Source organism: Eptesicus fuscus, chromosome 16, assembly GCF_027574615.1.
Source record: "Eptesicus fuscus isolate TK198812 chromosome 16, DD_ASM_mEF_20220401, whole genome shotgun sequence".
NCBI classification, from domain to species: Eukaryota; Metazoa; Chordata; class Mammalia; order Chiroptera; family Vespertilionidae; genus Eptesicus; species Eptesicus fuscus.
In genome coordinates this window covers 11659226-11674305 of record NC_072488.1, presented here as the reverse complement: position 1 = coordinate 11674305, position 15080 = coordinate 11659226, and the positions used below count along the sequence as shown (strand labels likewise).

Below are 15080 nucleotides of genomic sequence, written 5' to 3'. Positions count from 1 at the left end.
GAGAGAAACATCGATCAGCTGCCTCCTGCACACCCCCTACTGGGATGTGCCTGCAACCAAGGTACATGCCCTTGACCGGAATCGAACCTGGAACCCTTGAGTCCACAGGCTGACGCTTTATCCACTGAGCCAAACCGGTTAGGGCTAAACTCTTGAATTGTGTTCATTCCCAGACATGGCAGACCAGCGTGTCCCAGGGAGACAGAAGCAGCCTCGCAGCAAAAGGTGACAGCACTCTCTCCCGGAAGCTCAGACCACGGTGGCAGTGAGCGCATGCGCTGAACTCACTTGCAGGAGAGAAAGTCACCTTTACTGACGGCCTACTATGTGCAAATTAGATAACTTTTATTATCTGATTCGATCCTCAAAATGACTCTGCAATTGAAAGCAAGGACTCGGAGAGTTGCACACCCATGTTCATAGCAGCATTATTCAAAAATAGCCAAAAGGTGGAAGCAACGCAAGTGTCCATCAGTGGATAAACAAAACGTGGTCTCTCCACACAGTGGAAGATTATCCAGCCTTCAAAGGGAGGAAATCCTGACATGTGCTACAGCAGGATGAACTGCAGGACATCGTGCTGAAGGAATAAGCAGTCACAAATGGACACATACCATAGGATTCCACGTACACGAGCCGTCAGTTCGTAGAGACAGAAAGGAGAGTGCCGGTTGCCAGGTGCGGGGGTGGGGGGAGGGCGGGGAATGGAAGTTAGTGTGAGCAGGTGAGGCGCTTCAGCTGGAGAAATGAAAAAGTTCTGGACAGAAGCAAACCAAAAAAAAAAGAAAAAAAAAAGAAAAAGTTCTGGAGATGGATTCGTGTGGTGACTACATTGAATGCACTCAGTGCCTCTGTGAACTGTGCACTTGAAAATGATTAAAATGGTACATTTGATCACAGTAACATTTTAACAAATATTATTCTGTAGGGTGCAGGTTACTCTCCTCCGTTTACAGATAAGAAAACTGAGGCTGAGGAAGTCAGACAGCCAGACTGAATGAGGGCCCATCGGAGTCTGCAGCCCCCAGGTTTCCTTTGCTTCGGCCGCCCCTTCTAGAGCTCAAGCCCTGGCCTGACTGAGGGGCTCCTGGCTCCAAGAGTCCCTTGTCAAAAAAAACCCCCCAAAAACAAACACAAGTGAGTTCAGAAACAGAGAGGTAGGTGTGGCCTGGGCTCGAATTACAGGGCTAACTCTGAGAATTGTGCCAACATCAAAAATTATGAAATTTGGAGCTCCAGGCTTCCTCTCTAATCCAGAATGATTATCTTCACTGCCGAGCATCCAATTTAAATTCATTGTGTTTAATACAAAGCCGCAGCACAGAGCCGGCTGTCTCCCGACATGCAGTTACCATGGAGACCGGAGATGATCCTCAAAGGGAGCTGTGGCAGAAATACATGGCTGCCAGCTTCTGAGAAGCCCAGGGAAACCATTCTAAACTAGAGGCGCTCAGAGGGGCCCTTTGTCACCCTCCTCCTTAGCAAAGCCCCTTCGAGTCCCAAAGTGGGCACGTTGGCCACACCCCCCTTTATGAAAAGTCCAGGCTGCCCGCAGATGCCAGCGGGGAGGGATTTATCAGCAATCCAGAAATGAGCCACATGTAACCCCACTTGCTCGTCTTCCCTCTGAGAGTCCCTCATTTTGGTCTCAAAGCTGAGCGACAACAGTGCCATTGAACTGCTGGGGAGCCTGCCTGAGGCCCCCCTGGACACTGGCCTGGAGGAATGGGGGCTGAACTGGCAGGTGGGCGGGCAGACCTGTCCCAGTACTTCTTAGCTGGGCAAGTGATTTCACTTCCTGAGACTCAGCTTCCTGGGGCCCTGGGAAAGGAAGGATAAGACCTGCCTGAGGGGCTTCAACGGTCAAAATCAGGGTACAATGGATAACGGGAGTGCTCTGACCAGCGGGCCTGAGGTCCAGGCCGGAAGGGCAGGGGATGGGAGCTCAAGGGTAGGTCCCCTGGAGAGCCACGTGCCGCCGGGTGCCACCTGGGGGCCGGGGGTCCTGGACCCTTCGGGAGCTCAACAAGCTCCGTTTCCCACACAGCAGGAAAATCATCCTTCGATGGGCCACTGAGTCTGGAGATCGGAAGCCAGGCCGCTTTCCCAAACATGAACTCTGGAGTGTCGTAAGCCTGCAAAGTGAGTCAGGGCACCAAACCAGAAAAGAGAAGCTGCAGCCCAGGCGTGGCGGTAACCAAGGACACCGAGAAGAACGGAGACCTAACGGAAGGGAACAGATCAGTGGCTACCTGGGGCGGGGAAGGATTACAAGGGCCACAAAGAAACTTTTGGGGGTGACGGATATGCTTATTATTAATGGTGATGCTTCCCAGTGTACACATATGGCAAAACATACCAACCTACACACTTTTAAAATGAGCGACTTAAAAAATAAAATAAAATGAGCAGCTTATTCTATGTCAATTACACCTTAATCAATTTGCTGGGGGGGGGGGGCGGGGGAGGACGGGCAGGAGTAACACAGAGATTAAAAAAATAAAAAGGTGGCTTCCTAGGTTACTTAATCATGACCTCCCTTCTACACATACTCTTCCCAAGAATAGAATTCCCCACCATATATCAAATTTAATTTAATTTTAAAATATTAATTTAGAATACCGTGGAGAGTTTCGATCTAAATAGGAAAGTTATTTATGGATTAGGGGTTGGATTCATTCATCTCTAATGGTATTTCCAGCTCTAGAATTCTGTGTATTAGTGAGGGTGCGTGTGCGAACGTGTGACTATGAGTATGTGAAAGTGTCTAAGTGTGTGAATGTGTGTGTGTAGTATGACAGGTAGATAATGGTTAATAAGAAAGTTCTCACTATAGTTGGGCCATAGTTGTATCTTCATATAGTCATTAATTAAGAATCCTATAGCTCCCAATTTTTAAATAGCAAGAGATAAAAAAGGATCAGAAGGAGGAAAAATGGTTGGCTGCCCTGACAACCTGAGGGAACCAGGAGGCAGGAGCCACCAGGAGGACAAGGTAAGGTGTCTGCCGTCCATGTCTACCTGTCAACAAACCACTCTAAGACCCTTCCCTTTAGCCAGGAATATGGAAAACCTCAGTGAGGCTTGGGGGAAGAGGTATTTCCAACTGAGACTTTTGAAGCTTTCTCTAAGGCCATATTCAAATATTTCTTGAAATATGAAAAAAATGTGCAAGCTTTAAGAAAAAGAAAAAAATTGGAAAAAAACATATAATTCATGTACTATATGCATCACTGAAGTATACATCCAGTAGGTAATGTGTTCCCTTTCTTCCTTTTTTTCTTTTTTTAAACGCTAAAGGAGGAGAGTATAAAAGCAGAACTCCTTGTATGAACTATGAATGGTTTCCAAGGTGCTTGGGGTCTATCACAGAGGGCGAGTTTATTTCTATTTTGAACCAAAGGTTTTAAAACACAACAACCTCTCTGTAGATAAGTTCTTTGCAAATACCCTTTATTGTAAGGATCAAGGAGCTGCTGGGGCACCGTAGGAGATTTTTTCCCCCAGTACTAGATGTGAAAAATTTGTAAGAAACGATAGATCTCCTCTCTTCCATTTGTTCTAAGAAGGGTCCGCCTGGCCTACATTTTGGCCTGCCAATTAATGAAGATGCAGAAGGAACGTTGCCAGCAAGGTCTCGTTCAGCAAGATGACTGATTTGAAGCAGGGCACCTTTAAGTAGCCCTGGTGCCTGCCGAGTTTACGACTGGCTGTTTCTGCTGTCAAGAGGATGAGAGACACGTAACTAGAATTCATCATCATCACGATTAGATTCCATTTGAAATCTAAAACACACAGTCAGCCCTAAGCATGGAAATGGAGCCCTGGGTGTCGTCCCAGGCACCCAGAGGTCGCTTGTTCGATTCCTGGTCAGGGCACAAGCCTGGGTTGCAGGCTTGATCCCCATTGGGGGAGGCAGCTGATCAACGTTTCTCTCTCTCTCCATGTTCCTTGCTCTTTCTCAAAAAGAATCAATAAAACATATTTTTTTAAAAAGTGAAACGGAATCCAATTTTTTTGGTTTCTATTTGATGCTTCCACCCCAGGCCTGGCCTCTCTGTCTTCCAGTCTCTTAGGTTATTTGATGCACCATCAAGACGTCACAGACTGTCTGTCCAGCTCTCGGGTTTCAGGAACCCCTGAGTGGCGTGGTGAAAAGGGCATCAGACTGAGAAACTTGCATTCTGGTCCAATTACCTCTGGGATTTGGGGCAACTCATTCATCCTCCTATCAATCCATCAATGAGAGGATGGGACTAGATTTCTAAGGTCCCTTCCAGCTTTTTACAGATACGCATGAACTTGGGAACATCAATTAATGAGCAAGGTGATATGAGTCTGGATCCCAATAAGCAGGAAATGTCATTTTATTGATTTCAGAGAGAAAGGGACAGGGAGAGAGAATTATTGATCCACTGCCTCCTGCACGCTCCCTACTGGGGATCGAGCCTGGGCATGTGCCCTGACCGGGAATTGAACCGTAACCTCCTGGTTCATGGGTTGAGGCTCAACCACTGAGCCACACCGGCCGGGCAAGAAATGCTATTACAGAGCTTTATAAAAGACTTAAGACATTTTAAGCCAGAATTAAACAGAAACGGACAGAACACTGGAGTCAAGCTACAAGAAGGAAGTGAGAAGCACTTAAACGCTTAATTCCAAGAGAGCACATTTCAAAGGCAAACCACACACAGGATGAATGGGGCCTTGGTCAGGATGTTGGCAGGTGGGGCACCAAAGGGAACTCATGTATGTCCTAGCCTATCATCCTCAGGACTCCTCGGCAGTGGGAGGAGTGTCAGGACCCGCCCGGGGGCTGGGATGTGACAGGCCACCCTAGCTTACTGACGCCATGGGACATTCCCTGGGCAGATCCCAGGCTGGCTAAGCACCCTTCTGGTTAGCATTTGGCTTCCATGGCAGGTTGACGACAAGAATAGATGTCCTGCTGCTACTGCTTCTGAGTTAGCGGGAGGCCGTCGCTGGGGCCAGATGGCTCTGGCACAGACAGGAGGGAATCTCTGGGCCATCAAGGAAGAGGGAGGGACCCAGCCGGACTTGTGTTGAAGGACGCCTCTACCACAGCCAACTCCTCTCTCCCTGATGGTTCCTATGGGGCATGGGCAGAAGGGCAGAACACAGGGCCAGGGAAACATAGCAAGTCCTGTGTGGGGTGGGGTTCGGGAGCCCAGTGATGGGACCCCGGAATGTAAGTAGGAGAGAAGGAAGTAAAGAAGACTGGCAAGGGCAAGGCAGCCCCAGCTTTCGAAAGGGGTTCAGTTGTCAGCCCTGGCACGTACGGTGAGGGCCAGTTAGGTGACAGAAGTAACAGCCAGGACAACGTGCCATTCAAAACAGCCGAGAAAGTTCCTTAGTCACGTGCCTGCCGGTGTGAGAATCATCCAAGATGCTTTAAAAAATACAATGGGGAGAGGCCTGGACACTAGTATTATTTAAGTGAAAACCCCCCAAATAGTTCTAACTTGTAATTTGCTGCCAAGGGTTGAACACCACTGGCCTAGACCAGGGGTGGGGAGCGTCCGGCCCTCAGGCCACATAAGGCCTGTGAAATCTTTGGTGAAATCATTTAGTCTGGTCCTGCCAAGGCCTCAGGGGTGCGTTAATTAAATGTTGGCCAAATATAGCAGGCTAATTTTGTATGGCCCATGAATGATGTTATAAATATCCAAATGGCCCTTGGCAGAAAAAAGGTTCCCTATCCCTAGCCTACACAGTGGTTATTGATATATTTTTGGAGGAGCAGGAACAGAAAAGGCATCTAGGAAGGTCTTTATTCTATTGTCCATTCCCCCCCCCCCCGCACCCCAACATCTTAGTGAAGGGGTTGTGCCAGCAGTTTAAAAAGCCTTCTTCTGATATTCCCAACTGGCCAGGGAGAGCCATTGGTGGGGTGCACTGACATTTTTATTGTGTAATATATATTTTTTAATAATTTTTTTTTAAAAATATATTTTATTGATTTTTACAGGGAGGAAGGGAGAGGGATAGAGAGCTAGAAACGTCGATGAGAGAGAAACATCGACCAGCTGCCTCCTGCACACCCCCCACTGGGGATGTGCCCGCAACCAAGGTATATGCCCTTGACCGGAATCGAACCCGGGACCTTCCAGTCCGCAGGCCGACGCTCTATCCACTGAGCCAAACCGGTTTCGGCATTTTTTAATAATTTTTTAATTGATTTTTTATAGAGAGGAAGGGAGAAGGATAGAGAGTTAGAAACATTGATGAGAGAGAAACATTGATCAGCTGCCTCCTGCACACCTCCTGCTGGGGATGTGCCCGCAACCAAGGTACATGCCCTTGGCTGGAATCGAACCTGGGACCCTTCAGTCCGCAGGCCGATGCTCTATCCACTGAGCCAAACCGGCCAGGGCTATTGTGTAATATTAGCTATACACTAAAGAATAAGTATAACTCACAAGTCAGGCAGAAGAAGAAGAAAAGGCCCCATGGCCACCTGGAATCCTAGACCTTTATTAACCCAGTTGCTGTTACTGGTTCTCTCTCCTCCCCGCATCCCCTCGCCTCCCCACAGGAGATAACCCCTGTCCTCAGTGGAGTCTGCAATATTAACGACCAGGTCCTCCTGGCAGTCTGGAAACCCAGGTACTGGCCTTGGGGAGGGCGGGGCCTAAAGGTTGGGAGGGGGTGGGGTGTGGGGAGGAGGATCAAGTGACCAGCTGTGAGCATGAGACCGCAGAGCCAGGGGAGCCAGGCAGAGCTTGTCACAGCCTCTGACAGAGGCAAAGGCGGGCGAGGCGTTTGTTAAAGACGCGCCGGAGAAATCCCTTTAGACCCAGGACAATGGAGTCCCAGATGCTTTCAGAAAGGCCAGGCTTTCAACGGTCTTGTTTTCCCAGCCCTGGCTGCTGCTGCCAAACTGACAAGCCCGCCAGAGCATAGTGGGTGCGGAGTTCAAGGCCCCACGGATCTGTCGGACAAGAACAAAAAGGTGCAACTTGATCTCTCTTTTTCCTCTTGGGCGAATCACTCGGGGGAGCTTTTCCTTGGGATTATTATTCCATTATAAACCCAGATGCTTAACGTGAACCCACTGCTGCCTTTCTTAGAAGGTACGGAGCAGGCCAGTGGCAATGGATCAGGGTGCAGACTGTGCAAGAGCCACAGGCCGTGTGAATAATTAAACCCACACGTCCCGGGAGCAGCACTGCAACAGGAGAGCGCTTTCTCTCCCCAGGAGATGGTCAGGAACGAGAGGAAAGAGGAAGCCAAAATATCCAGTAGGTAGGAGCACCACTGTGGAGGGGAAGTCCTGGGAGGGAGGGGAGGTCCTGGGAAGGAGGGAGACGGGACAGGAAGCCAGTTCTTGGGAGGATGGGAGGCCACAGGCAGGACTCTGGAAAGGGTCTACTGCAGGGGTCCAGGGGTCCAGGGAGGACTGCCTTTCTCAGTATGAGCTGGGCGACAAGGACAAGGCACAATCTTGTTTAGGGGGTGGATATAACCAAAGGGTCTGTTAGGTGACACCACCAGCCAGGGTGGCTCAGGGTCTATGGACCCTTAAATTCCCCACAACGAGGGCCTGGCCTCGAGCGGGCGCCTGAGGTAGCCCGAGCCTGCAGGAATGGGAGAGCTGGGGCCTGGGATCACGCAGGGGCTTTCATGCGATTTCCAGAGGCAGCGGCTCCCCTGGATGAGAGGCCTGGAAAAGATCAAGAGCTGCCCACCACCTTGCACAGAGCTGCACGTGGAGAGGTCCTCCCGGGCTCTAAAGAGCTAACGGCTCTCCGGGGGAAAAGCTGTCACTCCCGGCTAACGAGGCCTGGCAGACGACAGTGTGAAAACAGGACAAAGAAGGCCGGCCCGCCTTCCGAGAGGCCGGGAAACAGAGTGGTGACGGTGTGGCATCCGGCCCCGGACCGAAGGTCTCCCAGGCGGGGAAAGGAACCAGAGAGCTGTAATTTTTGGTGCAAGGCCCGAGCATACTACAGAATGGGCCCCACCATGGACCCGTCTGGGTATCAGCGTTATGTTGATGGCAAATACTGGGACCTCTCTTACCTGACGGCTGGGAGTCACGCTGTTACAACCAGTTCGGAAAATGATTTGGCGAAAGCTGAGCATGCGTTACCCTATGACCCAGCAATCCCACTCCTAGGAACGTGCCCGACAGACATGTGTGCGGACACGTCTGCCAGAAGACAGGGGTGAGAATGCCCAGGGCAACAGTGTTGGTCATCGCCTCAAACGAGCAGCTACTCACGGGTGAGCGCGATAGGTGGTCTATCATCCCGGGGGTCGCTATAAAGTAACGAAAGGAAATGATTCACAACAACGTGGGCGCATTTCGCAAAAACAACGTTGAGCAAAAGAAGCCAACCCAAGGGTACCATACCGCCTGGTTTCATTTTCACCAGGAGTCAAAACCAATGGATGGTAAATATACTAAACACCATTGACGCCTGCACTTTATTTTGGTCGCCACAGTGGCTCCCTTGAGAGCTCTCTTCCCAGAAATAGAAGAGGCCGAAGCGGAAGGCGCTCTCGGCACAGAGGGGCATTACCTTGGTCCCGTGGTAGAAGTCATCCACGCACGTGGCGTTCATGAAGGTCTGGTGGAAGTGGGTGCTGGTGTCGATGCCTCCAGGGATCACCAGCTTCCCAGTGGCATCGATCACCTTGGCCCCGCCGGGGATCATGAGCTCCCGGCCCACCTGCTGGATGGCGCCGTTCTCGATGTAGACGTCAGCCTCGTGGGTGCAGTCATCGTTCACCACCTTGCCTCCCTTGATGAGAATCCGCACACTGGCTGAATTGGCAAGCATGTTCCTAGGGAAGGCGCGAGGGGGACATTGGTCAAGGTCAAAGTCCCTTTCCACTGTCACCAAGCTCCCGTCCCTTCCCATTCGAGCTCAAAGTCAACGGGCAGAGTTAGGTGAGTAGGGACGAGGAGGAAGTGTCTCCACAGCCTGAGGACATCGGTCCTTATAGCCAATAGATTCTATGGTCCTACAGATGGGGGTCACTGACCTCTTAGCGGGACTTACTGGGGATCACAACACAGTGGGCAGTCAGGGTGCAGTCGGGGCCCAAAGCAACCTCAGTGTTCACCTTCCTGAAATGCGTGTAGGCTCTAAAGCCTCTTCATAGCTACTATCTCATTTTATTCCAGAGAAAACCCGAGGGCTGGCATTTTACAGATGAGAAGGCTAAAACTGCCAAGTAAGGAATTTATGGCTAGAAGTAGCTGAGTCAAACCCAGATGTCTCGTCCGAAGAATGTCCCCACTGCGCCACATGAAGATATCAGAGAGTCCTGGGCCGGGTCTCAGAGAGCCGAATTCTCCAAGCCTCACAGCTGTTTCATTCACATCATTCTTCAGATGGATTCTGCTTCAGTTCACCCTCCTGTATTTGCCTCAAAAAGCCCACTACTCAGCTGGGTTGCACACTGATAAGCTCATCTAAGGAGCTTTTGAAAAGTACCTCTGCTCAAGCCCCACCCCCAGAGATTCAAATTTATTTGATCCAGACTGCGTCCCCAGAATCCATATTTTTTTAAAGCTAGAGAATTTCCTCAAAGCCACACCCCTAGTTTGTAACAGAGTAAGGATTGAGAGCCAGACTGTTGTCTTCAGAGCTATTGTGGACTGAATGTTTATGTTCTCCCAAATTTCCAGTGTGGCTGTATTTGGAGCTGGAGCCTCTAAGGAAGTTTTTAAGGTTAATTAAGGTCATAAGGGTGGGGCCCTGATGGGACTGGATTAGTGTCCTCATAAGAAGAGACACTAGAATGCTCTCCCCTCCCTACTTCTGCGCACTATGCACGTGCACAGAAGGCCATGTGAGTACACAGAGAGAAGATGGCCATCTACCAGCCAGGAAAAGAGTCCTCACTAGAATCCACCATACCGGCACCTCGATTCAGACTTCCAGCCTTCAGAACTGTGGGAAAATAAATTTCTGTTGTTTAAGCCCCCTTGCTGTTGACGGTTGACATTCATTATGCTTCTTACCTCCCTAGTAACCTCATTAGTGCTTCATTCCTACACCTTTCTCTGCTAGTCTGTTCTAAACCAAAGGAAAGATGTTACTGGAATCTTTTCCCACAGAGTGTCTGTGTCCCAGTGTGTAAACAGAACAGAGGGAGGTGGGTGGGGAGGTACCTTGGACCTCTTAGGAGAGTCCCCCCAAAGGGGAAGAACTTGAGCACAGTTGTTAAAATATGTGCTTTTAAGCATCGCACAAGCCACGGGCTATGACTGCCTTTCCCTCTGCTCTGGTTGGGACAGCATATTTCAGAGAATATTCTATTCCGTGGCCACGGTCTAGAGAGGGTCAGTGTCAGTTTTACTAATTTATGATGCTTCAAGTTACCCATTTTACTCTAAAATGCGATGTAGCCAGTGAGCCAATATCTGGCCCACTGGCTAACTTCATGCTACGGACTAAATGTTTATGTCCCCCTTCACCAGGGGTCCTCAAACTTTTTAAACGGGGGGCCAGTTCACTGTCCCTCAGACCGTTGGAGGGCCGGACTAGAGTTTAAAAAAAACTATGAACAAATTCCTATGCACACTGCACATATCTTATTTTGAAGTAAAAAAACAAAACGGCCGAAACCGGTTTGGCTCAGTGGATAGAGCGTCGGTCTGTGGACTGAAAGGTCCCAGGTTCGATTCCGGTCAAGGGCATGTACATCGGTTGCGGGCACATCCCCGGTGGGGGTTGTGCAGGAGGCAGCTGGTCGATGTTTCTCTATCATCGACGTTTCTAGCTCTCTATCCCTCTCCCTTCCTCTTTGTAAAAAATCAATAAAATATATTAAAAAAAACAAAAACAAAACAAAACGGCAAAAACACCCGCATGTGGCCCGCGGGCCGTAGTCTGAGGACGCCTGCCCTTCACATTCACACGTTGGAGCCCTGATCCCATTGTGATGATATTTGAAGATGGGATCTTTGGGAGGTACTTAGGTCATGAGGGTGGGCCCTCATACATGGGATTAGTGCCCTTATAAGAAGAGACATGAGAGCTCTCTCTCTCTCCACCATATGAGGACACAGAGAGCAGATGACTGCAAGGAAGTTCTCACCAGGGACTACACTGGCGGGCGCCTTGATCTTGGACAGCCCAGCCTTCAGAACCGTGAGGAATGAGTTTCTGTTGTTTAAGCCACAGAGTCTATGGTATTATTAGAGCAGCTCAAGCTGCCTGAGATACCACATTAGACAGAAATGAACATTATAATCAAATCATCATGAAGTAACGACTGGGCCCTAAAATAAATGCCACCGCCTTTAAAGACTTCTGGCAATATTGCACATTCCTATTTGTTTAACCAAAAGCGTTTGATCATCCAGCTATTTTGTCTACGAAAATGAAAGAATTCAAACCACATGTCTGTCCTCCCAGGCAAAAATGGAAAATATGCCAGATAGTTAAGTGCTATTAGAAAAAATAAATCAGAGATTATGGAATCCCAGAGCCGAAGAGCTTCATCCAGTCTACCCTTCGGTCGGTTGGACTTCACTGACAGTGACCTTGAATCAAAGGGAACCAATGTAGGGTGGTGTTATGGGTGATGTGATGCTGCAAATATCAGGGTCTTAAAAATTTTACCATTTATTCAGGGAAGCAATGATGCCTTCCATAGCAAGATGGTGGGTACATTGGATATGCCAAGACTTATCCAGCTGTACACGTCTTGCTTCCCCCAGTTTCCTGATTCTGTGGCCTGGGTTCCTTATGTTCCCAAACCGGTGAGAAGTTGGTGATGTGCCAGCTAGGAAAACGGGGACTTCTGAAGGGTGTGGGTCGAGGGAGTAACACTCTAACCTGGGAGTGCAGTCTTTCACGAGAGCGCCTCTTCACGTTTAAAATACCAGCAGTGACAGTTATTGCTATCTGCCATCCAATCACTGTTTTGCTGGATAACAGGAAACTTCCCGCTCCGCCACCCCCTGCCCTTTTCACTGCGGGGGAGCAGCTCCGATGCTTAAGGGCACGGGGGCATCCTGCCGAGGGGGGTCAGGCTCCTGCAGCTGCGGCTTCTCATTCATGAAATGCACACACCTCTCACTCCTGGAAGGCGCCCGGGGTTAGCCCTGCCAAGGAAATGACAACCCCGACACTGGGTTCTGGAGTCGCCTGCTGCTGTCATCACCTCCCACAGCTCCCCTGCGCCTGCGGGGAGGTGCGAGACGCGCGGAGCCTGCACAGTCCGTCCCCCAGCAGCTCAGCCGGAGGACACGGGGGCTCGGCACGGACACACGGGGCCAGCGTGGGGCAAAGATGACACTTGTTGCATAAAGACTTAACGTTAATCCGATAGGGACTGGTGGGAGGCATACACTTCTTCTTGTTAACAGGCATTGGTTTAAGACTCACATTCATTTTTTTTTTTGTAGAATCCACAGAAAATGTGTGATTTTACAAACCGTCCCTGTGATATCAAGGAACATGGGAGACAAGAGCTACACAACTGCCCTGTGACATGAAGGACCTGTGGCATTTAGGCCAATCCTAATGGCAACTGGGGCGTGGGGGTGGGGTGGGGGTGTGTGCGGGTCCTTAACAGGCTAAGATCAAGTAAGAGGTTTTAATCCCCGGGCTTCATCTGACCTGGCCCGGCCCAGTGCGGCTGGGCTTAGCGAGCAAACACCACCAGTGCGCTGGGGGCAAAGGCGAGATTCCAAAGGATTAGCCAGGAGAGGGTGGCAAGAAGCGGAGCGCAGACCACTTGTCCGACCAGATTAGCGAGGAGAGACAGGGCAGTTGTCGGCAGACAGAGCGGAGAGTGTCCAAGAGTGTGGGACAGGCTGCTCTCTGTGGTGACACAGGCCACACACGCATCGAGGCAGCAAACTAGCTCCGTTAGGTGCCCACTCCACCACTGCGGTCAGGAGCCTCTGCATTTGAGGCTCAGGGAGGCCGAGCACTGGCGAACAGCAGTAAGTGCGAGCTCACTCCTCCTGCCCGGGCCCTGGAGCAGGGCAGAGGGGGGTGTGCACACACCGGAGACGAGAATTCCTGGCTCCTGACTGGAGCCTGAGCCAGAGAACACCAGGCCTTTCGTGACCAGTGGAGTCACCATCACTCGCCCTCCCCCGGCTGACCCCCTGGCAGATTCCTCTGCCTGCTGTGCTTTCCACGCTCCCACCAGCTGTCTCCAGGCCCCGGAAGGAATTCCATCGCCTCCCTAGTAAGGGTGGCAGCTGTGGATCAAGGGCTTGCAGTGCCCAGAGGGGCTGTTTCCTAGAACCACAGCCAAAGGGCAGAGGGGCCAGCACCCACTCCCGGAGGAGGGGGGCAAGGGCTCTCCTAGTCTGAGACCCACATCCTCAGATGTGGGGGCGGGGAAAGTCACAAAAAGGGGAAGAGAATGAGTTTCCCTAATTATGAAAGTATCACAAACCTGGGCTACCCCATGAAGTCCAGGCTTGGGGAAGAAATTGTGCGGGGAAATAAGACTACATTTTTTTTTTTCCTTGTGAACTGAAAATGAGTAGGAACTACAGCCACCACCAACATCTGGCAAACAATTGAGGGAAAGAGGGAAGACACCAAATCGTAAATACGGTATCATTCCATTCATATAACATTAAAAATCAAATGAAGTATAGTGTTTAGGCAGAGAATGGTAGAACCATGAAGAAAAACTGGGTTCCATCAAAACCAAGGACATGATTAGGAGAGAAGTCAGGAAATGGTTATGGGGGCGGGGTGGGGGGGGGGGCTGAGTTTAGAGAGGGGTGCCTGTGCGGGAAGCTGTTTAAAAGCTGCATATACTCTAGTCTATCTGTGAGGGGGAGATTACACAGGTTTTCGCTTTACATTATGCTTTAAACTCTACATATACACTGAGTGGCCAGATTATTATGATCTCTGAACGCATAATAAACTGGCCATTCAGTGTGTGTGTGTGTGTGTGTGTGTGTGTGTGTGTGTGTATTAGAGCAGGGGTCCTCAAACTTTTTAAACAGGGGGCCAGTTCACTGTCCCTCAGACCGTTGGAGGGCCGGACTATAGTTTAAAAAAAAACTATGAACAAATTCCTATGCACACTGCACATATCTTATTTTGAAATAAAAAAACAAAACGGCAAAAACACCTGCATGTGGCCCGCGGGCTGTAGTTTGAGGACGCCTGTATTAGAGGCTCGGTGCATGAATTCGTGCATGGGTGGGGTCCGGCCAGCCTGGCCAGGGGGAGGGGACATGGGCGGTTGGCCGGCCTGCCTGCTGGTCGAACTCCTGGTTGAGGGGACAATATGCATATTTGCCTTTTATTATATAGGATGTACACTGAGTGGCCAGATTATTATGCGTTCAGAGATCATAATCATCTGGCCACTCAGTGTATCTTTTCTGCACTTTTCTGGATGTATCTCTAGAGCATCCAGAGCCGGGGGATGAGACACGAATTGGGGGCTGGTCTTCCTGCTTCTTTCCCTGGCCCAGGCGGACGGAAGGCTGGGAGAGCGGAGACTGCGGTAACCCAGACGAGGTAACCCCGTGGGTTCATTAGAAGGTGCCATAGAATAGAAAAGGCAGGAACAGCCTGGCCAAGTTAAAAACAAACAAACAAACAAACAAACAACTGCATACCAGCAAACAAAAATGGTATGTCAAGTATTATGGCAACCATGTGAAAACATGGACACAAAAAACAGACTAGATGGAAACAAACAACAGGGTTTGTGCTATGGGATTATAGGTAATTCCCTCCTCCAATTTTTCAAACTTTCTATATAAGATTCTATGGAGTTTATAATGAAAAACGAATATGGCCATTTAAAACCACGTACATACGTTTATATTGTTTAGAAAAAAAATTGAATTAAGGGGAGAACTTGCCCCTCTTCTGCTTAGGAAGTCTTGCCTTCATCTGCAGCCTCCTGGGAGATTTCCTAAAGGGACTGGGCTGTAGGACAAACCCGTCTTCTTCCCTATTTTGACTTAAACAGATTTCTCTGCGATGACAGACTCCTGCAGCGGTACCAGGCAGTCCCTCTTGTACTTAAAATGTGCTTCTAGCTCTCTCTCCCAAATGCAATGCTTTTGCCCGTCACGGGTTTTACACAATGACGCTTCTGCC

At 49.9% G+C, this 15080-nt stretch overlaps 1 protein-coding gene across 1 annotated transcript in view; it reads right to left on the bottom strand.

The window, feature by feature from the left end:
• The window catches only part of DPYSL5 (dihydropyrimidinase like 5), a 60825-nt gene that overhangs the window by 27957 nt on the left and 17788 nt on the right, over positions 1–15080 (bottom strand). The window contains exon 2 of the mRNA XM_008162335.3: positions 8547–8811. Within this exon, the coding sequence (XP_008160557.1) occupies positions 8547–8807 (261 nt within the window). The 5' untranslated portion in view covers positions 8808–8811. The remainder of the gene's footprint in view (positions 1–8546; positions 8812–15080) is intronic.